This window comes from Geotrypetes seraphini, chromosome 11 (genome assembly GCF_902459505.1).
Source record: "Geotrypetes seraphini chromosome 11, aGeoSer1.1, whole genome shotgun sequence".
NCBI classification, from domain to species: domain Eukaryota; kingdom Metazoa; phylum Chordata; class Amphibia; order Gymnophiona; family Dermophiidae; genus Geotrypetes; species Geotrypetes seraphini.
The window spans coordinates 82764445-82789974 of NC_047094.1; the positions used below are offsets into that span (position 1 = coordinate 82764445).

General features: G+C 47.4%; 1 protein-coding gene across 6 annotated transcripts in view; it reads right to left on the reverse strand.

Annotated features, from left to right (window-relative positions):
• The window catches only part of ZNF512B (zinc finger protein 512B), a 324570-nt gene that overhangs the window by 129724 nt on the left and 169316 nt on the right, over positions 1-25530 (reverse strand). For 5 of the 6 annotated variants that reach the window (XM_033914235.1, XM_033914239.1, XM_033914234.1 and 2 more), the window contains one exon: positions 9952-10154. In XM_033914235.1, coding sequence (XP_033770126.1) covers positions 9952-10154 — 203 coding nt within the window. The remainder of the gene's footprint in view (positions 1-9951; positions 10155-25530) is intronic. The other variant, XM_033914236.1, reaches the window with a different exon arrangement.

The window sequence follows — 25530 nt, forward strand, 5'->3', positions numbered from 1 at the left end:
TGGGAGGCCCAAATTAGAACATGCAGGTAGGCCTCTGAAAGATCGAGAGAAGTCAGAAACTCCCCAGGCAGAACTGCCAGATCTCAGGGTCTCAATGCGAAAAGATGAAACCCGGAACACCCTGTTGACACCCTTCAGATCCAAAATGGGCTGAAAAGACCCCTCTTTTTTGGGTACCATGAAGTAAATGGAATACTTGCTGGTGCGAACTTCCGAGGGGGCGCTGGGATCACAGCTTTGAGGTCGAGCAATCTTTGAAGCATTTGACGAACAGCCTGCTTTATCCAAGCCATCTAACAAGGAGAAGAGAGGAAACGATCTGGCAAGGGTCGTGAAAATTCCAGAGCATAACTATCCTGAATCACTTCCAGGACCCACTGATCCATTGTGATCTTGGCCCACCCCTGGTAAAACTCCCACAACCCGGCTTTCCACCGGCACCAGAAGGACCAGCAAGGAGTCACTGGGCCGGGTGGCGCGGCCTCTGGAGAAGTCACCCCCATAGTGGACACCCTGAAAGGACTGCATGCACTGAAATGGCCCCTGGAAGGAAAAGAAGCCGCCCCCCCCTACCAGGGTGGAATTGCAGAAAATCACACAAACGCCCCCGGTTGATGCCATCCTGCAAAGAATGGCAAGGACAGTCCTCAGGAAGAAGGGGCACCTTAGAGTCAGTCAAGGCCTGAACCAGTTTGTCCGACTCCAGGCCAAATAGAAAAGAGCCTCGAAAAGGAAATTTACTAAGCTTAGCCTTAGATGCCACATCTGCTGACCAACCCCGGGACCACAGGGTATGGCAAAAAGCCACTCCGAGAGCCATAGATTTGGCCGAAGCCCACAACAGAACATACATGGCATCCGAAAGAAGCACCAAGCTCAATCTTAGCCACCTCCTGATCCACTAAGGTCCAGAAATCAGACTCATGGTCAAGAACTCGCTCGGACCACCAGAAACAAACCCGGGCCACCAGACCACTACAAATCACCACCTTGACCGCCGAGGCATCTACGTCAAAACTTTGCTTAAGAAACTCCAACTTACAATCCTGAGAGACCCACAAGGCCGAACCGCCTTCAACTGGCAGTGTATGCCTACGCATGATAGCCGAAACCACCACATCCAGAACAGGAGACTTAAAAGGTATCCCTATCACCATCAGAAATGGGATAAAGCCAAGCCATGGACCGCGCCAAATGAAAGCGCGCATCCGGCGACTTCCACTGCGTGTGCACCACATCCAGAATACCCTGATGCATAAGAAAAAAATGGGAGGTTGCCCAGATCCTCTGAAGCAAGGGGGCCACCACATGCGGGGGCTCTTTCACATCCTCCGACAAAACCTGAAGAATAAGCTCCTGAAGCTCTTCCAGTTGAAAAATGCGCACCACCGACACATTCTAACCAGCCGGTGTCTCTGACAAACACACGTCAGCATCATCCATCCCCCTCAGAGGATCTTAGCAGTCCAACAAGAGATCCAAGTCCTCTTCAGAAGAAAACACATCTCCAAACAAAAAAGCCTCTTCCCATAAAACCAGCAGCTGCTTGGATGAAGATGGAGGGGGGAGGTGGGAGGGGGCGGAACTGGGCCGAAGCCGACGCTGAAGGGGGATGAACAGGGGTAGACATGGAAGGAATGAGCCATCCCAAAAAACCAGAGACCCCTGGGGAAGAAACAGGACCCCCGGCCGCCTGCAAGTATGCCCTGTACATGGTCAAAACAAAATCTGAGGCAAACCCCCCTGGCATCAAAGCAGGACTCACTGCCAAGGCAGGAGATCTAGTAGAAACCTGTTCCTGTCTCTCTAAGACAAGGTCACCTGAGGCTGCAGACAAGATGGTGGAGCTTCCCGCCAAAACTGGTGAAAAACCCACTGAAAAAAACTCACCAGTTTTGGCGGGAAACTCCAAAGAGGCCTGAACAGAGGAAAAGAGGCCTGAACAGACCCAGCCTGTAAAGCAGGCAAGCTGGCAGCCACAAAAAGGGAGTCCCCAGCACTATCGGCGGTAAGAGAAACCTTCATTCCCTGACTGTCTGCGGCTGGGAAATCCCTGTGTGGGCGGTAGGGGAAGTCTGGGCTTCCCCACTGCCTTCTGCTGATGAGTGGTGCACTCGTGAAAGGGAACCCTGCTCGCTGGCACCCGAAGCCGAGGAGGATTCCCTTTCGTGGCAGCTGGTGCACTTCGTGCACACGACAGCCACATCAACCATGCACCTGGAGCAGAAAGAGCACTTTTTCAGCTTGCCCTGGATCGGCAGCATGAAATGTTGCTACTCCTTGGGTTTTGGCCAGGTACTAGGGCTTGATGGACCATTAGTCTGACCCAGTAAGGCTATTCTTATGTTCTTAGTTAAAAGTGTTCATTGCGAAAACCGCTCCTAGGGAAAATACGAAGTGCCGGTTAGCAATAAAAATCAATTAACCTTAATCTAAGGTTTCCCTTCAGACTGGCACTACCTCAGGACTTGGGGGTTTTTTTCAACACAACTTTAAGTTGAACAGACCCCACTGGCTCTCAAAGCCATATGTCTTGGTGACATGGCTTACAGCTGAGGCACCTCTAAAGAAAAAAATCTGGGGAGATGGAGGAAATAGGAGGAGGGACCCCCAAGGTCGGATGGACCCCCGAAAGGGTCTCCCAAGCTCAATCTGGCAGCACAACCAGGAACCAGAAAGCCACTAGCCCAAATCCAACAGCCCTACACTAAACCAGGGAAAGACTGCACAGGCTTACTGCCTCCACCTGCTGGAGTGAGAGCACACTGATTGTACTTGGGACTGCACAGCCCACTTGTGTCTCAGTCTTCACCTGCTGGTTGAGGTGAGCTATAACCTATCAGTTTCTGTGCCGGTCTGGAGGGATGATAAAGAACAACCTATTCTCCCAAACCCTTCACAAGTCATATAGCCAGAAACTAATCTACTGTTCCACAACCAGCCAGACTCACCTCCTCTTCCTCAATAGCCTGCCTGCTGTCCTACTCAAGCAGTCAGTAAGCTTGGTTCTCTTCTCTCACCTCCTGACAAGAGAACAGCCCCCTCAAAGACGTAAAAGAAAGGCCTTTTCACAAGGTGGATATATTTTGTTCCCCCCCAAAGAAACAGTTCCCAGAAAAAGCAGTCAGCTACCAAGATCACAGTGTAAAAGCCTGAAGGCTCCTCGCCAGTTCATCTGTTTTCCTCTGTAACATGTTCATGTTAGTGCTCAGAATGACTCAGATTCAGACACCACTGTTACATCCATGTGGTGCCTGTATGTTCATGTTTAATTCTCAAGAGAATACTCTACAAACAAACAAGCAATGCTGTTAAAAATTTTTTTAAAAGATGCTGTTCCCATGTAGGTGGGACGCTCCAGAGAGGCAGTTTCTGCAGCAGGCTGATGGCAGCAGGCTCACTTCACTGCTGCTGCCAGTCAGTCTAAAGATTCAATTTCAGCAGAACAGCAGGAGGTAAGTGGGGGAAAGGGTAGAAAGATTAGGGCTGAAGCAGCATGATACTTTTTCCCTGGACAGGGGTTGAAAGCCATCCGTACACCTGGACAGTCCTCTAAAAAGAGAACATGTCTGGGTAAATCTGGATATTTGGTAACCCTACATGGAGGGGCTGGGGGGAAAGATAGAGAGAGGGCTGAATTTGAAGGGGCAGGGAGGCGTAAGAGACGTTGAAGGAGCTGATAGAACGCCTGCACCCAGGTAAGAAAAGAAACACCCAGGCCCATTCGCTCCATCACCTGCCATAAAAAGCCCACTCAACTTGATCAAAGGCCTTCTCAGCATCAATAGCCAGAAGAGCAACTTTGTCCGGGTCCTTCTGAGCGGCCCAAAGTAGATGTAACGTAGGTCTAATATTATCACTAACTTGGCGCCATAAAATAAAGCTCGACTGGTCCATATGCACTAATTTGGGTAAAACCTTCCCCAACTGGAGAGCTAAAACCTTTGCCCAAATTTTAGCATCGGTGTTTAAAAGCGAAATGGGCCGATACGCTCCACACCCAGAAGGATCCCTCCCAGGCTTCAGCAACACGGAGATACCTGCCTCTCCCATGGATGGAGGGAAGGGAAAGCCCGCACGAACCCCATTGGCAACCCGGACCAGCAGTGGTGCCAAAACATCTCGATACCGTTTGTAAAAAGAATTAGAGTACCCGTCCAGGCCCAGAAACTTCCCTACTTTCAAGTTGTTAATAACCCCCAATACTTCCCCCAAAGTGATGGGCTCATTAAGATATTCCATGTCAGAGTCAACCAACCGAGGGAGTCACCTTATTCAAGTAAGTGGAGATGGACTCCAATTCTGACCCAGCTACCCTCCCATATAAGTTAGTATAAAAGGAAAGAAAAGCCTTCCTAATGGACCCGTCAGTGCAGTGGTCAGCCCCTTTATGCGCGTTATGGTGGCTCTGGCCTGCCTCAATTTAATAAACCGGGCCAACTGCAATCCGGCCTTGTTATTATATTCATAGACGGTCTGGCGAAGTCGCAATCTGAGAAAATCTATTTCTTCCATCTGCAAAATGGAAAGCTCTGCCCACAACTTCAGTAGCTGCACATAAACTAAAGGGTCTTGGTGTCTCTGATGGGAACTCCCCAGGCTCAATAAGCTTTCCCTGAGGGATAAAGTGCGTTGTCCTCATAATCGTTTAAGATGAGCCCCCCCACTTAATAAAGACTCCTTGAATAACCACTTTGAGAGCACCCCTAGAATGGACTCACTAACAGAAGCATTATCATTATACTGGAGGTATTGGTCTATAACCTCTCCCACCTCCCGCAGCACTTGTGGTGTTCTTCAATAAGGATTTATTGAGCCTCCAGAAATTTTTTGAGCCCCCTGCATCCCAATAACCCGCACAGTCCACCCAAACCGGGACATGATCAGATACCTGTATGGGACCAATCTCCGCCCGCTTTACCCCTCCCCACTGATTACGATGGAGCCATAATCCATCAATCCGGGCATATGTACATGGGCATGAGAATAATGAGTATAGGTTCACTGTGTTGGGTGTAGCAAGCGCCAGCAGTCAAAAAGTCCCAGGGAGGCCATTAAAGCAAGCAAGGCCCGACGAGGGGCTCGGGAAGGTGCCCGAGTTTCCCCCTGAGAATGATCCAACTGCGTATCCGGAGTGACATTGAAATCGTCTCCTAAATATACTGAACCAGTTACAAAGTTAACCAGTTCCTCTTTCAGAGAGGTATAGAACACCACCTGACCCTCATTAGGTCCATAAATATTAATGATAGTAAGAGAGCGTCCCTGTAAAGTGCCCTGCAGTGCCAGACACCTCCCCATGAGATCCCGATACACCTGTTGCACCACCAAACCCAATCCCTTATGTACAAGGATTGCCAGCCCTCCCACTTTTTTCGAAGCCCTCCCACTTTGATGTGTCCACACCTGCTCAAAAAGGGGTGATTGGAGAACACCCACATCTCTGGGTCACAGATGTGTCTCCTGAAGTAAACAAATATCCCACTGCATTCTAATCAGCTCGCGATATACTATACTCCGTTTACCTGGACTATTCAACCCATTAACATTCCAAGTCCCAATTGAAAGAAGCTTACTGTCATTCCCCCCTGAGATCCCCCCCCTCCTGGGTGCTGATCCCCGTATAGCAGAATCAGCCAGTCAGTAGAAAGTGATATCCTCCTCAGGTGACTACCCCAAACCCCCTCGCTTCCCCCCTACTCATCAGCCAAAATAAATACATGAAACAACTTCGCACCCTCCATGAAGTCCCCATAAGCATACACCCCTCCCATTCCAAGAACCCAATCCAACTCCCACCCTCAACTCTCCAGATTTAAAAGATGGGGAGTAAAAGTACAATCTATGGGAATCCTCTCCCCCATCACATCCAGAACAAAAACAAACTTATAAAACCCCCAGATCCCCAACAAAATAGCAACATGCATTTCAGCCTCATCTACTCAGAACAGATAGAAACCAAAAATACAGCATAGCCTCCCAAGTCTTTAATATGATAAGGGAGCCAGAGCCAATACACCACCCAGTGATACTCTGGTCCACCATAGTCTGTACAAGAACACTAAAGAAACTTAGAGGAAGAATCAGATAGCAGTTTTGGCAGTTTTTTCCCCGATCGTAATACGGTGGTCCAGGTCCCACTCTGTCCAGATGTAGTAGCCAGCTCCAGAATAGGCGCTGGGTCAGGAAGATTTGCACATCCCAGCTCCCGCATTGCTGACCACGCTTCCGCTACAGTACTCACTCTCTTAGATCTCCTGTTGAGTCAGCCATACCACAAAAGGGAAGAGCCAGCGATACTTATAACCAGCTCGCAAAGCCTGTGCAACCTCTTTAAAGGCCTTTCGCTTCTGCAACGTGGACCATGCCAGGTCCTGAAACACTCCCACAGCCAGGTCTTTCCATCGATAATGTGGCAATCTCTGGGCCGCTTGCAGGACCCGCTCCTTCAGGACATAATCGCCAAAACATGCTATGATATCCTTGATCCCCTGACCTCTAGCGGGGCCCAGGCTCCGATGTGCATGCTGTAGCACGATCACATCTGGCATCGCCGCTCCATCTGCTTCCAATAATTGTTGGCAAAACTCCCGCACCACCGATTTACAGTCTCGGTAAACCTCCCCCTTCCAGAATGCCTTTAAATCTCAAATTGCAGTGCCGGGATCGGTTTTCAAGATCCTCCACCTGCGCCTGCAAATCCTGTAACTTCGTAGAGATGCAGTCTGTGGATTCTTTGATCCTCGACACCGATGTCGACAACACTTCCACGTGGTCCTCAGACGCGGAAACCCGGGCTCCGAGTTCCCCCACATCTGAGTGGAGCTCCGCTAAAGCTGTCTTTACCTCACGGTGCATGGCCACTATCTCCTCCTTTAGCTCTCTAAACCACATTTGCACTGTTTTGTGATCCTCCTCGCCGATCTCCAACTGGTGCGCCGGAATTCCTTCGTCCTCCGACTCAGATTGAGTCGAGGGCCCCGTGGCCATCTTTGTTTTCTCGGAAATACCACCTTGTCCTTCAATCGCTGATTTTTCCTCTCCTTCACCAAAATATTTATATTTTTCTAATTTTTTCTGAGTCGCCATAGCTGGACAGGCACAGAATCACCCGAAATACTAAAGTTGCACTACTCTGGAAGCTTTAATCTCCACTTTTCGCTGCAGCCCCATTGGAGCTCCCTGTTTAGGCAGCCATTCACCAGGGCGACGTCACTTACTTCTTTCAAAATTTTGGCTGTTAGCACAGATTACCGTATATCCCCGTCCCTAAATCATTTCTACTGACAATGTCCAAGTGACGAATTACTGCAAGAGCAGAACCCACACTTAGATGTGACATAATCATATCAACACACTGAGTCCCCCTGAACCCTTCAGGCCCAAGGCATGTGCCTACTTTGCCTATCTCTACTACTATTATTTCTATAGTACTACCATACTCCCCTCCTTCCCTTCCATTCCCTGGTCTGGTATCTCTCCCCTGTGTAACATTTCTCTCTCCCTTCCTCCTTTCTGGCCCCCTCCTAGTCCAACATTTCTTTCTCTCTTTCTCATGCATGTTGCTTCTCCTCTGGTTCTCCTTCCCTCCCCCAACCAACTTCTCTCCATGAGTCCAACTTTTCACTCTCTGCCCTCTCCCCCTTCCCCCGAGTGTGACATTTCTCCTTCCCTCCTTTCTGTCCAACCCATCCATCTCGCCCTCTCCATGAGTCCAACACTTTCTGCCTCCTGCATGCTTTCTCTCTCTCCTTGCCTCTTCCTTCGAGTGACATCCCTCTTTCCCACCCCCATCCCAACATGCTCTCTCCCCATGCACCATTTCTCCCTCTCCTCCACCCCATGTCCATTTCCCCCTCTCTCATCACTCTCACTCTTTCTTGCAATAATTTTCTTTCCATACCTCCCCCAACTCCACTCACAACTAATATGATCTCTCCCCATGAACCATCTCACCCTCCCCTCCTGTGTGCAGCACCTTTCCTTTCCCTCCCCTTCTACCAGGTCCAGCAGCACCTCTTCTCCCTTCCCTTTACCTCCCCCCTGTCCAGCAGTACCTCTCCTCTCTCTAGCAGCAGCTCACTGTGCTTTTAATTTCCCCACACAGCTGTCGCTAGCATTAGTTTAGACGCAGTATCATCAGGCAACCTCAGGGCCTTTGCTAGGCCGGCCTGCCTCTGACGAAAGAGGAAGCTGCATCATCGAAGCAAAGGCCCCGAGGCTGCCTGATGGAACTGCATCTAAACTAATGCTAGCGGAAGCTGTGTGGCGAAGTTAAACACACATTGAGCTGCTGCTGCTGGTCTGGGATGGGGAGAGAAGATGAGGAAGGCAGGAGTCCTGGAACATACACGATGGCAGCAGGAAGTCACTAGACATGCAGCGCTGGTGCCATACTGCATGTTGAGAACTTCTGGCCCTACAGGACGTGCCTCTTGCGACGAGAGGCACATCCTGTAGGCAAGTCAACTGGTCGGCACCTTTCTTCCTCATCAGTGTGCTGCGGCACACTTGGAATCTCAGGAAGCACACTAGTGTGCGGCGGCACATAGTTTGCGATACACTGGTCTAAGTGCTTTAAAAATGAGCCCCATAGTGACTTAAATGTTCTTTTTGGTTGATTCAAATTGATCAAATTCAGAAGTAACTAAGACCCAAAGCATATAAAGCCTTGAAAATCAAGGTCAACTACTTGAACTCTACCCTGGCCTTACAAGAGAACCAATGTAATTTAAAAATCTCCTGGTATAAATGCACAGGAGGCAAATCTCTTTTCAGCTGAAAGGAAACTCTGGTTAGAGAGGGCATAAGATGAAATTAAAAGAGGACAGACTCAGGAGTAATCTAAAGAAATACTTCTTCACGGAAAAGGTGATGGATGCACGAACAGCCTCCAACAGAGGAGATGGGGACTGTATTTGAATTCATGAGTAAGTAAGACTAGCATGCAGGTTCTGTTAGAATAAAAGAGGGTATTAATAGGCAAAATGGATAGGCTATAGGCATTTATCTGCTGTCATTTTCTATGTTTAAAGGAATTTTGTTTTGTGGCCAGAAAGTTACTTTATTCCCTGGATGAAGGCATTTTTACTGCTAAAGCCAAAGGTGGTTCTATTAGAGCCACCCATTTTTTTTCCTTAAAAACCAGTGCAATTGTATTGTGCAATATCAGCACAATCATAAGTATATTTTTCTAGATCTACTTTAATTTGCATGCTTTTCATGTTTATAAGGATTGTGCTTGATATGTGTTATTGCCTTAAAATTCTTGTGCTAACCTTGTGGCATGGGGGAGAGGGTAAATGGAATTAACAACAACATTATGCTGCCCTTGTAGAAGTTTCGGGGTTTTTTCTTCCTTTAGGACAGACATGTCAAACTCTGGCCTGTGGGCTAAATTTGGCCCGCCAAACAATTCCTGCCATCCTTTTTCCATTGCAAATGCAAGCAGTGAGAATTTTAGTGTACCTTTGGAACTTTGATACTTTCAAATAAAGTCCATTTGGGAACATCGTCACTCCACAGAGTTTTTTTGGTTTTCTCTGGAAATCTTAAAAACCCAACTGGGTTGTAGCCCTCAAGGACCATGGTTACCCACACCTGTTATAGATGGATTTGTTTCTTATTTGTTTTTTATTATGTATAATTGCCTATCACTGTTGACACTTTGACCCCTGTTTGGGATGTTAAAGGCAAACCCCAAAAAATTGAGCCTAGAACAGAAACAGAGAAAAGAGTCCAAGAGAAACCAAAAAAACACTGTGGAGTGACGATTTTTATGTGGATTGCTTTATTTTTATGTGGATTACCTTTGGAACTTTAAAATTCTCAATAAAGTCCATTTCAGGAACATCGTCAATCCATAGTGTTTTTTTGGTTTCTCTAGAGAATTGGAAGGCCCCAGCACAATACTAGAAGGGATGCCGTGAGGATGCTTGAATCAGCACCTACCTTCTGACAAACATCCATGTGCCTGGAGAGTCCAGCAATGGTTTTTCTTGTTACAGCATCACAGTTTGGACAGGTGACCACTCCTCTCTCACTGATCTCCCGTTGCCATCTCTCCTCCATACTACTTAGTGCAGGAGAACGGCCGAGACCTGAACGCTGCTCTTCTCCATCTCTTCTCCGGCCTTGGTGAGTGGAGAAAGCTACTGTGCAAAAAATAGAGAGAGAGAACAATAAACTTTGAGGCTAGAAAAAAAAAAATAAAAAGACACATTTCAGTTAGCTTTATGAAAAAATCGCATTGCTCGAAACAATGATATTCTGTAATACTTAACCTGATGAGTATCATGAAACTTAAAAAATAATAGCCATTCCTTGGTAAGAACAACATTTTCTTTGGGAAAAGCTCGAACATTGTCCACTCCCACTACATGTGCTACTGAGAAAGCCTGAAAATAAAGCTTCATCCACTTGAAGAGTAAGCAAGCTTCCAGACTTGTCTGCACAATCATGGTGCCTTCCCTGGTGATTGACATATGCCACTGCTGAAGCACTGTCTGAGAAGATTCAAACTGCTTGTCCCTCCAGACTTTTCTGCAGTCTCTGCAACGCCAGACGAATTGCTTGAAGTTCTAATCTGGGAGGCCAACCAACACTCCTGGATCAGGTGTCCATTGCAGTGAACCCCCCCAAGCCAAACAGGCTGGCATCTACTGTCACAATTACCCACAAAGCTATTTGGAGAGGCATGCCTCTTGACAATGACTGTGGGTGGAGCCACCAGTCCATACAGGCTTGGGCTTCTGGTGTACATGGCAGACACATCTGCAGAGAGTCCAATTGAGAAACAACATCTATCGTGGCTGCCATGGAGCTTAGCATTTGGAGGTAGTGCCACGTGGGTGGAGCCAGTTTGGCCATTTTTGTTAATTTTATAATTTGTTTTTAATGCATCTATTCTCTATACTATTAGTATTGTGCACCAGCTAGAAGCCTGATTAGGCAATATAAAATTTTTTTAACACACTTGAAACTTGATTATCTGAGTGCAAAGCTTTTGTCTATGTGTCTCTAGTAGATAGACATGACCTTCTGCTATGCTGAACAAGACCCCCAGGTGTTCCAAGGATTGGGACAGAACTAGTTGGCTCTTTCGGAAATTCACTATCCAACCTAGGTTCTGTAGGACCCAGATCACGTCAGTCACCACTTGTTCTCTTTCTGGGAATGATGGAACTCTGATCAGCCAGTCATCTAGGTATGGATGAACCTGCAAGCCCATCTTGCATAGCTGGGCACCTTAGTGAATATGCGAGATGCTGTCGCCAGCTCAAAGAGAAGGGCCAATAACTAGCAAATAGCTTTCCCGGAAATGAAATCTCAGGAACTTTTTGTGATCTGGAAATATGGGAATATTCAGACCTCTGTCAAATTCAGAGAGGCCAAAAATTCTCCTGGCACTACCGTTGCTTTGACTGATCATACTGTCTCCATGCAAAAGTGCAAAACTTTCAATGCTGTATTGACGTTAGAGAGCTGCACGGGAACGGGGACGACGGGAATCCCGCGGGTTCCCCCTTTGGGTCACGGGGATCCCGTGGGGACGCCCCTAGGGTCGCGGGGATCCCGTGGGAACGCCCCCTAGGGACGCGGGGATCCCGTGGGGACGCCTCCGAGGGTCGCAGGGTTCCTGCGGGGCTGGATGTACTCAGTCAGGCGGCTCTTCTCCCTACCTTCTCTGCTTGCAGCACAGAGCCGAACGGAAGTCTTCCTGACGTCAGCGCTGACGTCGGAGGGGAGGGAGGGCTTAAACAAAGCCCTCCCTCACAAAGCCCTCCCTCCCTCCGACGTCAGCGCTGACGTCGGGAAGACTTCCGTTTGGCTCTGTGCTGCAGGCAGTGCAAGTAAGGAGGAGAGTAGCCTCGCGGTTCGAGTGGCTACCAAGGGAGGGGGCGGTCCACCCCACCACACCCCGCCCCGGTTGCAGCACAGCCGGCCAGGTCCCCTTACTTTTGTGGCACTTCCCCGACCGACCGACAACAGCCCCGGCCGACAATCCTCCCTGCCCTGTAGCCGCGAATCTAAATTATCTTCTTACAGCAGCTGTAATAAGGTAATTTAGATTCGCAGTTAAGGGCAGGGAGGTTTGTCGGAACGGGGCTGTTGTCAGTCGGTCGGGGAAGTGCCACAAAAGTAAGGGGACCTGGCCGGCTGTGCTGCACCCGGGGCGGTAGAGAAGGAGTGGGGAGAAGGACGCTGAAAGGCCATGGGGAAGACGGGAGGAAGGGGGGAAGGACTCTGAAAGCACTTGAAGACAGAGGAGGGAGAAGGACGCTGAAAGCACATGGGGAATACAAAGGGGTGGAGAAGGACGCTGAAAGGCCATGGGAAGGGCGGGGGGGGGAAAGGACTCTGAAAGCACTTGTGGAAGACAGAGGGGGGAGAAGGATGCTGAAAGCACATGGGGAAGACAAAGGGGTGGAGAAGGACGCTGAAAGGACATGGGGAAGACAAAGGGGTGGAGAAGGACGCTGAAAGGCCATGGGAAGGGCGGGGGGGAAGGACTCTGAAAGCACTTGTGGAAGACAGAGGGGGGAGAAGGATGCTGAAAGCACATGGGGAAGACAAAGGGGTGGAGAAGGACGCTGAAAGGACATGGGGAAGATAAAGGGGTGGAGAAGGACGCTGAAAGGCCATGGGAAGGGCGGGGGGGAAGGACTCTGAAAGCACTTGTGGAAGACAGAGGGGGGAGAAGGATGCTGAAAGCACATGGGGAAGACAAAGGGGTGGAGAAGGACGCTGAAAGGCCATGGGGAAGACGGGGGGGGGGTGGAGAAGGACGCTGAAAGGCCATGGGGAAGACAGAGAGGGAGAAGGACGCTGAAAGGCCATGGGGAAGACGGGAGGAGGGGGGAAGGACTCTGAAAGCACTTGAAGACAGAGGAGGGAGAAGGACGCTGAAAGCACATGGGGAATACAAAGAAGTGGAGAAGGACGCTGAAAGGCCACGGGAAGGGCGGGGGGGGAAGGACTCTGAAAGCACTTGTGGAAGACAGAGGGGGAAGAAGGAGGCTGAAAGCACATGGGGAAGACAAAGGGGTGGAGAAGGACGCTGAAAGGACATGGGGAAGACAAAGGGGTGGAGAAGGATGCTGAAAGGCCATGGGAAGGGCGGGGGGGAAGGACTCTGAAAGCACTTGTGGAAGACAGAGGGGGAGAAGGATGCTGAAAGCACATGGGGAAGACAAAGGGGTGGAGAAGGACGCTGAAGGGACATGGGGAAGACAAAGGGGTGGAGAAGGACGCTGAAAGGCCATGGGAAGGGCGGGGGGGGGAAGGACTCTGAAAGCACTTGTGGAAGACAGAGGGGGGAGAAGGATGCTGAAAGCACATGGGGAAGACAAAGGGGTGGAGAAGGACGCTGAAAGCACATGGGGAAGACGGGGGGGTGGAGAAGGACGCTGAAAGGCCATGGGGAAGACAGAAAGGGAGAAGGACGCTGAAAGGACATGGGGAAGCAGAGGGGGGAGAAGGACACTGAAAGCACATGTGGAAGACAGAGGGGGGAGAAGGACGCTGACAGGACATGGGGAAGATGGGGGGAGAAGGACGCTGAAAGGAAATGGGGAAGAGAGAGTAGGGAGAAGACGCTGGCAGGGAAGAAGACAGATGCCAGACTATGGGGGGAGCGGAGAGAAGAAGATGGGTGCCAGACCAATTTGGAAGGGGGAAGAAAGGGAGAGGCACAGTAACAGAGCAAATGGAAGATGCAGAAGGAAGAGAGACAGTGGATGGAAGGAATTGAATGAGAACATGAGGAAAGCAGAATCCAGGCAACAAAGGTAGGAAAAGAATTATATTTCTTTTTTTTTATTTTGCTTCAGGATAAAGTAGTATATTAGTTGTGTTGATAAAAATTTATAAACATTAGAGGCTCTGGTAGAAACCCATTTGCAAAGTATGTATTCTTCCCAATTAATATTTTCAAATTAATAAAGTCTTTTTGCTTATTTGTAAATGGGTTTCTACCAGAGCCTTTAATTCAGTAGCATAATTAAATGAAATAACTATTTCTGAAGTTTATATGGACGGGCGGGGACGGAGGGGATTCCTCGCGGGGACAGGTGGGGACGGAGGGGATTCCTCACGGGGACGGGTGGGGACGGAGGGATTCCTCACGGGGACGGGTGGGGACGGGTGAGATTCCTCACGGGGACGGGTGGGGACGGGTGGGACTTTGGCGGGGACGGGTGGGGACGGGTGGGATTTCTGTCCCCGCGCAACTCTCTAATTGACGTGCGTATGATCCAGAATGGGTATCCAATTGTCTGAGCTTTTCTTTGGCACAACAAAATATGTGGAGTATCTGCCTGACTCTGAATCTTCAGGCAGCACAGACTCTATGGCCTGAATATCTAACAGCTTCTAAACTGTAGCCGTGACCTTACTTGCTTTCTCTGGTCGCCCTGCCGGGAGTCCACAAACCAGTCCATCAATTCGAGTTTGTAACTGCTCTGAATGATCTCCAGTACTCAATGGTCTGATGATATATGCACCCCAGCCTCCGCATAGTCCAAGAGCCAACTCCCTATCTTCAGGGGAACTGCTCCGGACATGATGTCATTGTGCTTTCTTGGAGGTTGTAGCAGAATGAGAACTGGAGGCCTAGTTCTCCCTGGGACCTCTGTTTGAATCCCTAGGAGGCTCCTCCTCAGAACTGCGAAAAGCACTTGGAACCATTAAAATTAGACCACCCAGAGCCTCTAGAGGTTCAAGGTCTGCTGTTAGGTAGAAATTTTGGTCGACAATCTGCCACGCTGGTCATGAGATCATCCAGCACCTTTCCGAACAACATTTGTCCCTTGAAAGAAAGTCTGCTGAGGGTAGCCTTAGATGTGGAATCTCCCACCCATTGCCTGATGCAGAGCATTCTGTGGGCTGAGATCGAATAAGCCCAAACTTTGCTTATGACTCTGATGTCGTAGAGAGCATCGGCTATATAATCAACTCCAGCTAATAGGAGCTGGAGTGCAGGCTCACCCTCTGCCAGCTCAAGACTCCACAACCTGGTATTCATAGGCACATGTCACAAAGGAAACTGCTGCAGCTGCTTTGATTCCCAAGGCCAGCGTTTTAAATTATCTTTTAAGAATCACATCCCCCTTGAGGTCCTTGGGGTGAGCGAACAGCTGCTGACACTCCTGTGCCATCGGATACAGCCAAGCCATTGTCTTGGCTACTTTAAGGGACCCTTCAGGAGCATCCCAAAGCTCTGTGACTAATACATTGATATCAGGATGCCAGAGAAACAAAGAAGACTGGGCTCTCACTCAGCTCATTATACAGCAGGGAGTTGCTTGTAACCAAATATTCAAGAAAATGACTCGACATGGATAGAGACCAGGAGTAGGGTAGAGCAGGGTAAGGGTCCATGTTGTATACCAACATGTGTTTCTTGCTTGTATTATTTTCTATGGATGAATAAATAAAAGATAGAAAAAAGACTGATGGATACATACAGACCGTTCAGAACACAGCTATCAGACTCATCTACTCGCTCAGCAAATTCGACCACGTCACACCCGCCTATGTAGACTCTCACTGGCTTCCGATAAAAGCAAGAACTCAATTCAAACTCTGCTGCTTACTTTTCAAAGTAACCCATGGTATGGCCCCCAATTACCTGAACAACCGTCTTTGCCGCTACCGACTACCCAGATCAAGAAGAACTCAGAATCTTTTCACCTTCCCCCCTCATAATGGTACCCGACGTAAGAAACTTTACGACAGCCTTCTAGCAACTCAGGCAGCGAAAATTGACCCCACCATCACCAAACTGATGATCAAAACAACAGACATCAAAGTGTTTCGGAAAGAAATCAAAACATTTCTTTTCAAAAAACACGTCCTTACTTAATATTCTCCTCCCCAATCGTACATGCACTCTCCCCAGCAAATAACACACTAGTCATCCCCTTGAACCTCATTTACCAAAAATATCCAAACTCCTAAATAAGCATCTCCCTTAGGTATCCATTTAACCTTCTCCTAAATAAGCATCTCCCTTAGGTATCCACTTAACTGATTCCTTCAAAGTTAGGTACCTTTCTTCAGTTGCCTATATTGTTTTCCCCACTGAACCTTGTAACTACTTGAACCCTGTCAAGTTATTCTATCGATAAATCCAGATATCTTATACTTGTATTTCTATACCACAACATGTAATTTACTTAAATCGTTGTAATGTAATTCTCTCGGTAATGTCCTGATCTCTTTTAATTGTAATCCGCTTAGAACCGCAAGGCACAGGCGGAATAGAAATCACAAATGTAATGTAATGTAATTTCTGTTAGACTTTTCCATTGTTTTACCAAATTCATTTTGAAGATTCTCAAGTGAGGATTTTTTGGGTTGGAGGGCCTAGTTTATGGAATTCACAACCACAGGAATTAAGATTGATTCCATCAATTGTGCCTTTTCCAGAAGTTTAAAATCTTATCTGTTTAGGTCTATCCTGTTTAAAGCCTAGGTATGATATGTTATTATTGTACACATTTAGACTTGAAGTAATCTAAGGAAATGTTTCTTTACAGAGAGGGTGGTAGACACATGAAAAAACCTCTCTTATCTGTTGGCAACATTAAGAAGTGTGTGTTGCACACTTTCAAACTTATATAAAGAGATTATGTACTTACCCTGGTAAGCTCTTTTCCAGTAGATAGGTGAGACATTCTAGACAGAGGGGTAATATTTCTATAGCCGCGTGCATCTGTAGAAGGAATCCACTCTGGATTTTTCACTTTGCCTACGCTATATTTCACTGGGCTCCTTAGCTCCACCTACAGTTAGTACCCAAGCACTGAGAGCCACCCAATATACATGAAGTAGAGGCACCTGTATCAACAGGCTTAGCAACAAACTGTTCTACTCAAGAAGTAAATTTGACAGTAATTGCAACTGCCAACAAAGGCTTCAAAGGAGATCAGAACTACTCCATATAAAACAGAAACCTGCATACAGTATTCCTCCCAACCCCCAAGGGCTGACAGATATCCAAGAATCAACCTAGAGAAGCATAAACAAATTGAAACAGTAGACAGGTGCAGGAAGGACTAGGCGGGTATCTAGAATGTCTCACCTATCTACTGGAAAAGATCTTACCAGGGCAGGTACATAATCTCTTTTTCCAGTGCAATAGGTGAGACATTCTAGACAGATGGGATGTACTAAAGCAGTCCCCAAAAAGCTAGGGCGGGCTTGCTGCACCGACCCTGAAGACCAAGGACCCAAAGGCAGAGTCCTGTCTTGCCGCTACATCCACTTCTGTAAAACTTGGCAAACATGCGAAGAAAGGCAGGCAAACGCACTTCCTGATTAACATGGAAAGCCAAAACCACCTTCGGCAGGAAGGAACCATCCGAAGGAAAACTCCAGTCTCCAAAATACAGAAGAACGGATCTCTATAAGACAGAGCCTGTAGTTCCGATACATGTTGTGCCGAAGTAATGGCAACCAGAAAAACATCCTTGAGCATCAAGTCCAAGAGGGAAGCATCTCGAAGGGGCTCAAAAGGAACTTTGGCAAGGCTAGACAGCACTAGGTAAAGGTCCCAAGAAAGGAAAGTGTGCTTAACCAGCGGTCTGACATGAAGAGCCCCCTTTAGAAATCTAGCAACATCAGGATGAGAAGCCAACAAGGATCGATGCTCCCGGGATCTAAAGTATGAGAAAGCCCAGCCACCTGAACCTGAAGAGATGCCACAAGTAGGCCTTTATCCAGGTCAGCATAAAGAAAAGCGAGAATCACTGAAATCAGAGGTGAAGAAAGGATCCACCTGGTCCTAGGCGTACTAATGTTTGAAGCCCTTCCATGCCTTAGCGTAAGCAGAAACCATAGATGTCTTAGAATTGAGAAGAGCAAAGAGACCCAGATCATCCATGAGAATGGACCCTGCGTGAGGAGGTCCAGATGGGCACTCAGCCGAAGGCAGCAACCCCTGCGCAGACGCATCAGATCTGTACACCACGATGTGCAAGACCAATCTGGAGCCACTAGAATGACATGGCCTGGATAGACCACGATCTGTCGAATGACCCGGACTATCATCAACCAAAGAGGAAAGACATACAGGAGAATCTCCTGAGGCCAGAACTGCATTAGAGTGTCAAGCCCCTTACTTCCGGGCTCGGATCTTCAACTGAAGAAATGAACCACTGTCTTGTTTCTTGCCATGGCCATGAGGGTGAAGCGCGGCCGATCTCATCACCGCACTATGGCTTGAAACACTGCTGCGGACAGAGTCCACTCGCTCAGATCCAGAGTCTGTCAGCTGAGGAAATCTGTCTAAACATTGTCAATTCCCGCTACAAGTGTTACTGTCAGTGCTAGGAGGTGACATCCCACCCAAAGAAAAAGAGAACAGGCTTCCTGAGCCTGAGGAGTGCTTTTGAACCCTCCCTGGCGATTGACATAAGCTACTGCCGTCGCATTGTTGGAGAAAACCCTAACCACTTGGACCTCCAGAGTCTTTTGCAATTGCATCAGAGCTAGCCAAATGGCTCTGAGCTCCAACTGACTGATTGATCATTTCCACTGAGAGGGCATCCAATGGTTAACCGTCAAATGCGTGCAGGATTGGCGCGCTGACAATTATGCCCCGACATCTGTGCACAGGACAAATGCGCGCTGCCCAAAAACCTTCATTTTCCGCTCTCAGGGGGGTTTAGAGGAGGAGTATTTGCACTTTTGTTGAGGGGGGGAATCCCCCCAATACATTTACTATGTCCACTATCCTTGCGCTCTGACCACTTAGAACTCACTCTGCTGCCTATTGCCTACCCATTTCCGGTCTGAGGGGGTGTAGGGGGAAACCCCCCCCCACTACATTCACGCTCTTGTCAGGGGGCTCTAAATTTGAACATTGCCAAAACTCCCCCTTCATTAGACTTACAATTGTGATCCAAAAACCCAGCTCCCTTCATGCGCACATTTGTCAGAGCGGATTTGTAAGGGCGCTATTGTCCTGTGCGCTACTGATGGTGTGCCGATCCAACACCCCTAAACAGGACAATGACTATAGTGCGCTCCCCAGCCTTGAAGGCTGGCATCTGTCATCACCACAATCCAGAAGACAATTTGCAGTGCCCCTGCAGAGCGAATATGGGAGAAACCACCAATCCATGCTTGCTCAAGCTTCCAGAGTCCAAGGAAAACATAATAATAATAATAATAACAGTTTATATACCTCAATACCGTTAAGTTCTATGCGGTTTACAATAGATTAAGCAAGGTACAAATTGATTGAATTTAAGAGGGGGGAAGAGGAGAGTTAATAGGACCGGAAATGCGTTGTTGAGGAGAAAGAGATTAAAAGGACAGAGGAATCACTATGGAGGAGAAAGAAGATGAGTGGGTCAGTTGTCTAGATAATTTAGGAACAGTTGAGTTTTTAGACGTTTTCTGAATTCCTCATAAGTAGTGGGCGAAAGCAGTTGATCTAGGTCTTTACCCTACAATGCTGCTCGATGTGAAAGAAGGTGTTCATGGTGTTTTTTCAGTTTACAACCTCTAACTGGGGGAGAAACGAAGTAGGAATGAGAGCTTCTCTTGTGTCTGTTGGCAGAGAAGGAGAAAAGGTCAATTATGTATTTAGGGGCAAGTCCATTTAGCGCTTTAAAGCAGAAGCAGGCGAATTTAAACTTTATGCGTGCTTCCATCGGTAGCCAATGTAACTGCCGGTAGTAGGGTGATACATGATCGAATTTCTTTAGTCCGAAGATTAATCTGACCGCTGCATTTTGCATTAGTTGAACACGTCGCATATATTCTTGGGAAATAGCTACGCAGGCGATGTTACAGTAGTCAAGTTGACTTAGTACGAGGGATTGGACCAGGGTTCTGAATGCCGACATATCGAAATAAGCTTTAATGGATCTGAGTTTCCAGAGAGTGAAGAAACCCTTTCTGATTAAGGAGTCCACCTGGTCTTTCATGGTTAGGCATTGATCTAGAGTTACGCCTAGTATCTTTATGGTGAGCTGGAAGGGTGATTAAGTTCATTGATGCAAGAGGTGTTTTGGTGTCAAACGGATGTGGTGAAGCAATGAAGAATTTTGTTTTTTCTGAATTAAGTTTGAGCTTGAAGTTTGTCATCCATTGCTCCATCATGTTTATGGCTTCTGAAGCCTTGGGAATAGTTTCCGAGACAGAGTCAGCAAATGGGATTATAATCGTGAAGTCATCTGCATAACTGAATAGTTTTATCCCCAGCTGAGTTAATTGCAAGCTCAGTGAGGACATGTAGACGTTAAATAGCAATGAAGACAATGGTGACCCTTGTGGCACACCGGATGGATTGCTCTAGGTATTGGAAAGCTCATAATTGAAGCGTACCTGATAGGTGCGGGATGTAAGGAAGCCACGAAACCAGTTCAGCACCTCGTCTTTGATACCAATGGCATCTAGGCATTGTAGCATTTTCCTGTGGTCTACCAGGTCAAAGGCTGAACTCATATCAAATTGCATAACCAATGCATTGAGGCCCCTGCTAAACAGTAGGCGCAGGTTGTCTAAAATAGCTGCAATTACTGTCTCCGTACTGAATAAAGGTCTGAAACCGGATTGGGTTTCGTGTAGAAGAGAGAACTGATTAAGATAGTCAATCAGTTGGGTATGTACTAGTCCCTCCATGATTTTTACAATAAACGGAATGGATGCTACTGGTCTGTAGTTAGTTATTAGGGCTGAGGGTTCTTTGCGATTTTTTAGAATTGGGGTTATTATTATGTGACCGTTATTAGAGAGGAACTTCCCATTTTTTAAGTTGTGGGCCAGATATTGTAGCAGCGATAGTTTGAATTGTAATGGTGCCGCTTTCATAATTTCTGGGGGGCATGAGTCCAGAATGCAATAAGTTTTAGAGTATTTGTTGTATAGTTTGGTGTAATCACTCCATTTTAGGTCTTGAAAGGAGCTCCAGATCATGTCTGTTGGTATGTCATTTCCTTGGGTGTTAGCTATTTGATGATCATTAGGGTCGTTTGTTGAGCAGTGGTTTCTAATGTTTTGAATTTTTGAATCGAAGTACAGCGCTAAGTTATTCGCAGAGGGTAACTTAGTGTTGTGTGTGGGTATGGTGTATCGAGTGGTGTCGAATAAATTTGTGACCAGGTTGAATAGCTCTTTTGTATTGATTCCTTGCGAATCATTGCAAGATGAGTTAATTTTAGTGGAGTAGAATGCTTTTTCTTTTATCATTTGTTTGTAAATTTTTATAATAGCTCTCCATTTGTTACAGCCTGCTGATTCTCCTGTTTTTTTCCAGGTTCTTTCCAATCGTCTGGCTAGTTGTTTCGTTTTTAGAAGTTCGATGTCGAACCATTTGTTATATTTGTTTGCATTGCTTTTGCTGTTACATTTGGGGGCAATTTTATCTAGAATGGATGTGCTGATTATCATCCAGTGATCCCAGAAATTGATTCCTTCTATCTCCGTTTGCAGTTCGTAGTGCGACCAGTATTCTTCTGGATTAATATAGCCTCTTGTGTGGTGTTCTCTTTAAATAATAAGTAAAATGGTCAGACCAGATATAGTGGCACCAGGAGCCTTGCGGTAGAGAGATGACAGGGTCTGGGATTTCCTTTATGGACATGGCTACCACATCTAAATGATAACCTTTTTCATGTGTTTGTGTGGGTAAAGGGAGGTTGTAGTTGAGTAGGGATAGAAAGTGTTTAAAATCTTTCGCGTTTGTGTTGTCCTCTTCATCTAAGTGTATGTTTATATCTCCTGCAATGATATTGTAGGAAGGACCAATTGAATTATGTAGGACAAATTCACATAAGTCTTCTTTGGCTTTTGGCCAGCTTTTTGGCGGGACAGAGAATAATTTGCATTCTTCAAGCTTCGACGGGTCTTTCTTCATGTTATTCACACCATCGGGCATGTCTACTCTATTGCAGATTTTAGTATCATCCGCAAAGAGGCAAATCTTACCCAACAACTCTTCAGCAATATCGTTTATAAAAATGTTAAAAAGAACAGGCCCGATTCCGGAACTTGGAGCCTAGATGGATGGCTGGCTAACGGCAGATCTCCCTCCCATGAGCATTATTTATTTGAATTAAATAATAATTTTTTCTTCTACTGAAAGTTAAAATTTGTGGAAATGTCCTCAACTAAGCAAAAGTTATAAGAAGCTCCTACAAATCAACAGGAAAAATCAAAAGATTAAAAGAAGATCTACAGTCTTCCAGTGAGGTTCCTTTGCCTATGGATGCCTTAGACATAATTGAGGTAATGGAAGAATTAAGGAAAATTAATTCAAATCTAATGGAAATGAAACAAGAAATGAATCTTATGAACAGTAAATTTGATTTATTAAATATCAGAATGGACAAGATAGAAAATAGAATGGAGAAAATTGAACATATACAACAAAATAACAAAGAAGACCACAATATATTAATAGAAATGAATTAAAAAAATGATAGACCTGGAAAATAGGTCTAGAAGTCAGAATTTAAGAATAATTGGATTAAAGGAAGGAATTGAGGGGGAAAATATGATCTCCTTTTTAGAAGATGTTATACCAAAAATTCTTCCAATTAAAATAAAAGGTCCACTTGAAATTGAAAAAGCTCATAGAATTGGAGTGAGAAAAATTCAAAACAAAGAGAAGCCAAGAATTGTAATATTCAGGTTACAAAGATTCCAAAATGTACTGGATATTTTAAAAGCAGCAAAAGAGACAAAGAATCTAACATATAAAGATTCCAAGCTGATCTTTCTCCAAGATTTTGCAAAGGAGACTGTCCAAATTAGAAAGCAGTTTTTACAGCTTAGACCAGTGTTTTTCAACCTTTTTTGGGCAAAGGCACACTTGTTTCATGAAAAAAATCACGAGGCACACCACCATTAGAAAATGTTAAAAAATTTAACTCTGTGCCTATATTGACTATATATAAAGTAATTCTCTTGAATAGGAATCAAATAAACACAAAGAAAGTATTTTATAATGCTGCCACCGCCAACAACACCGTTGGCGGCGGTGGCACTCAAGTGGCTAAAGAGCCGCAGTTTGCCGGCCTAGGGACAACACTGGAGGGTGGCCAGCTGTGCACCCCCTTGGGACGTAAACCCGGGGTGGGGCAGACTGCCCCCCCCACCCTGGTATGCCACTATCTGTACCTCACTCCCTCCCTATGACCAAAAATTCTCCTTTCTTCTATTCCCCGTGTACACAACCATCTCTTTCCCTCCCTTCCTCTCTCCAAAGTCCATGCCTTCTGTGTCCAAACACTCATTCCCTCCCCCACCTCAGCATCTCTTTCCCTCCCTTCCTCTCTCCCAAGTCCATTTCTTCTGTGTCCAAAAACGCATTCCTTCCCCCACCTCAGCATCTCTTTCCCTCCCTTCCCGGTTTACTGCGTCGAGTGTCATATGTATGACTACCTCCCCTCCGGGAGGCGGGCATACATATGCGGTCGGTGTCAGGAACTGGAAAGCCTGAGGATGGAGGTCGGCAGATTGAGGGTCAAGGTCCAGGAACTGGAGGGACTGGAGGGACTGCGCGACACAGAGGAGACGAGCTGGTCAACCAAGGACACAGACGGAGCTGGCCTCATTGTGGACCAGGTGAGGGACCTCGAGAGATTCATCGAGGAGGCCTATAGGAAGGCGGGAGGACAGGACCAGCAGCTGCACAGACGGATGTCGGCAGATGAGACCCAGGATCCACAAGGCGACACCGAGGAAGGACCTAGCGGAGGAACCACGCAAGAGGAGGAGACCGTGACTCACCGAGACCCCGAGGGTGAGACACCACACTACACCGAGGACACGGACTTGAGACAGAAGAGGTTGCTGAGGAAAGGGAAGTCTGCTATTGTGGTGGGAGACTCGATCTTGAGAGAGGTAGATAGTCACGTAGCTGGAGGAAGGGAGGACCGGCTAGTGACTTGTCTCCCAGGGGCCAAGACACGAGACGTCACTGATAGGATCGAGAGGATCCTGGACGGAGCAGAGGCAGAGGAGACTGTGGTGATAATCCACGTTGGGACAAATGATGTGAGCCGGAGGAACTTCAGCATGGCCACGCTGACTGACCAGTTCAGGGTCCTGGGACGAAAACTGAAGCGGAGTACCCGGAGGATAGCGTTCTCAGAGATCCTGCCTGTACCGAGAGCAGATGCAAAGAGGCAGGCAGACATCCAGGCTGTGAATGCATGGTTGAGGAGATGGTGCCAGGAGGAGGGCTTCCACTTTGTGAGGAACTGGACGTCCTTCTGGGGAAAGAGTAAGCTCTACCGGCGGGACGGCCTGCACCTGAGCACAGAGGGAACTAGACTACTGGCTGCCAATGTGAAGAAGGAGATCGAGAGGGCTTTAAACTGAGGAGAGGGGGAAAGCCGACAGCTGATCTGATGTTGACGCTTCGGACAACAGTATCCAGAACAGATGCTGAACGGGCTGACTGCACGGAGGAAGTAGAGAGACCAGTGGATCTTATGATCAGACAGCGAGGGAAACAACAGGTAAAGGGAGCTTGCTGGGAAGAGACTAAAGGGCATGGAGACACAGGGGGACTGGGTGGCGCGAGGGCGAAAACTGAGGGTATCATAGGGGCTACACAAGGTGAGGGGGATCGAACAGAGGCAGGGGCCCAGGAGGGGTTAAGAAAACCCAGAGGAAAAGCGGGGAAGTGGGGTGGCGGAAATGTGGGGAAGCTGAAAGCAACGAGGGTAAAGGCTGAGGGCAAAGCAGAAGTACAGGGAACAGGAGAGGCGGCCCAGGTGAATGCAGAGGTGGAGAAAAAACAACGGGACCTGCGGTGCTTATACGCAAATGCAAGAAGCCTCATGGCCAAGATGGGTGAACTAGAGGTCGTGGCCAAGGGGGAAGACCTAGATATAATTGGAATTACAGAAACATGGTGGACAGAGCAGAATCAATGGGATGTGGCGCTGCCGGGGTACAAGCTCTACAGGAGAGACAGGACCCACAAGAAAGGGGGAGGCATAGCACTATATATAAAAGACTCTATCTACTCGGTCGGGATGGATATGGCAACGAAGGCAGAAGGGCTGGAATCGCTATGGGTCAAATTGCCGGGAAACAAGGGTGCAGACATAAAACTGAGGCTGTATTATCGCCCACCTGGTGCGCCGGAAGGAGTCGGACACGACTTGGAAGCTGAACTGAGACAGGAGTGCAGGACTGGAAGTGTAACAGTGATGGGGGACTTCAACTACCCGGGGATAGACTGGAGTACGGGTCACTCCAACTGCACTAGGGAAACAGGATTTGTAGAAGCTGTGAGGGACTGCTTTATGGAGCAACTGATCAGGGAACCGACGCGGGGGAGTGCTACTCTTGACCTCATCCTGAACGGATTAGGAGGGCCTGCAAGAGGGGTAGAAGTGGGAGGACCACTAGGCAACAGTGACCACAATGCGATCAGATTCACTTTAGAAAGGGGGACACCCATAGTAAGGAGGACCGCAACAACTGCGCTCAACTTCAAGAAGGGGAACTATGTTGCTATGAGGGAAATGGTGGGGAGGAAGCTCAGAAACATCTTTA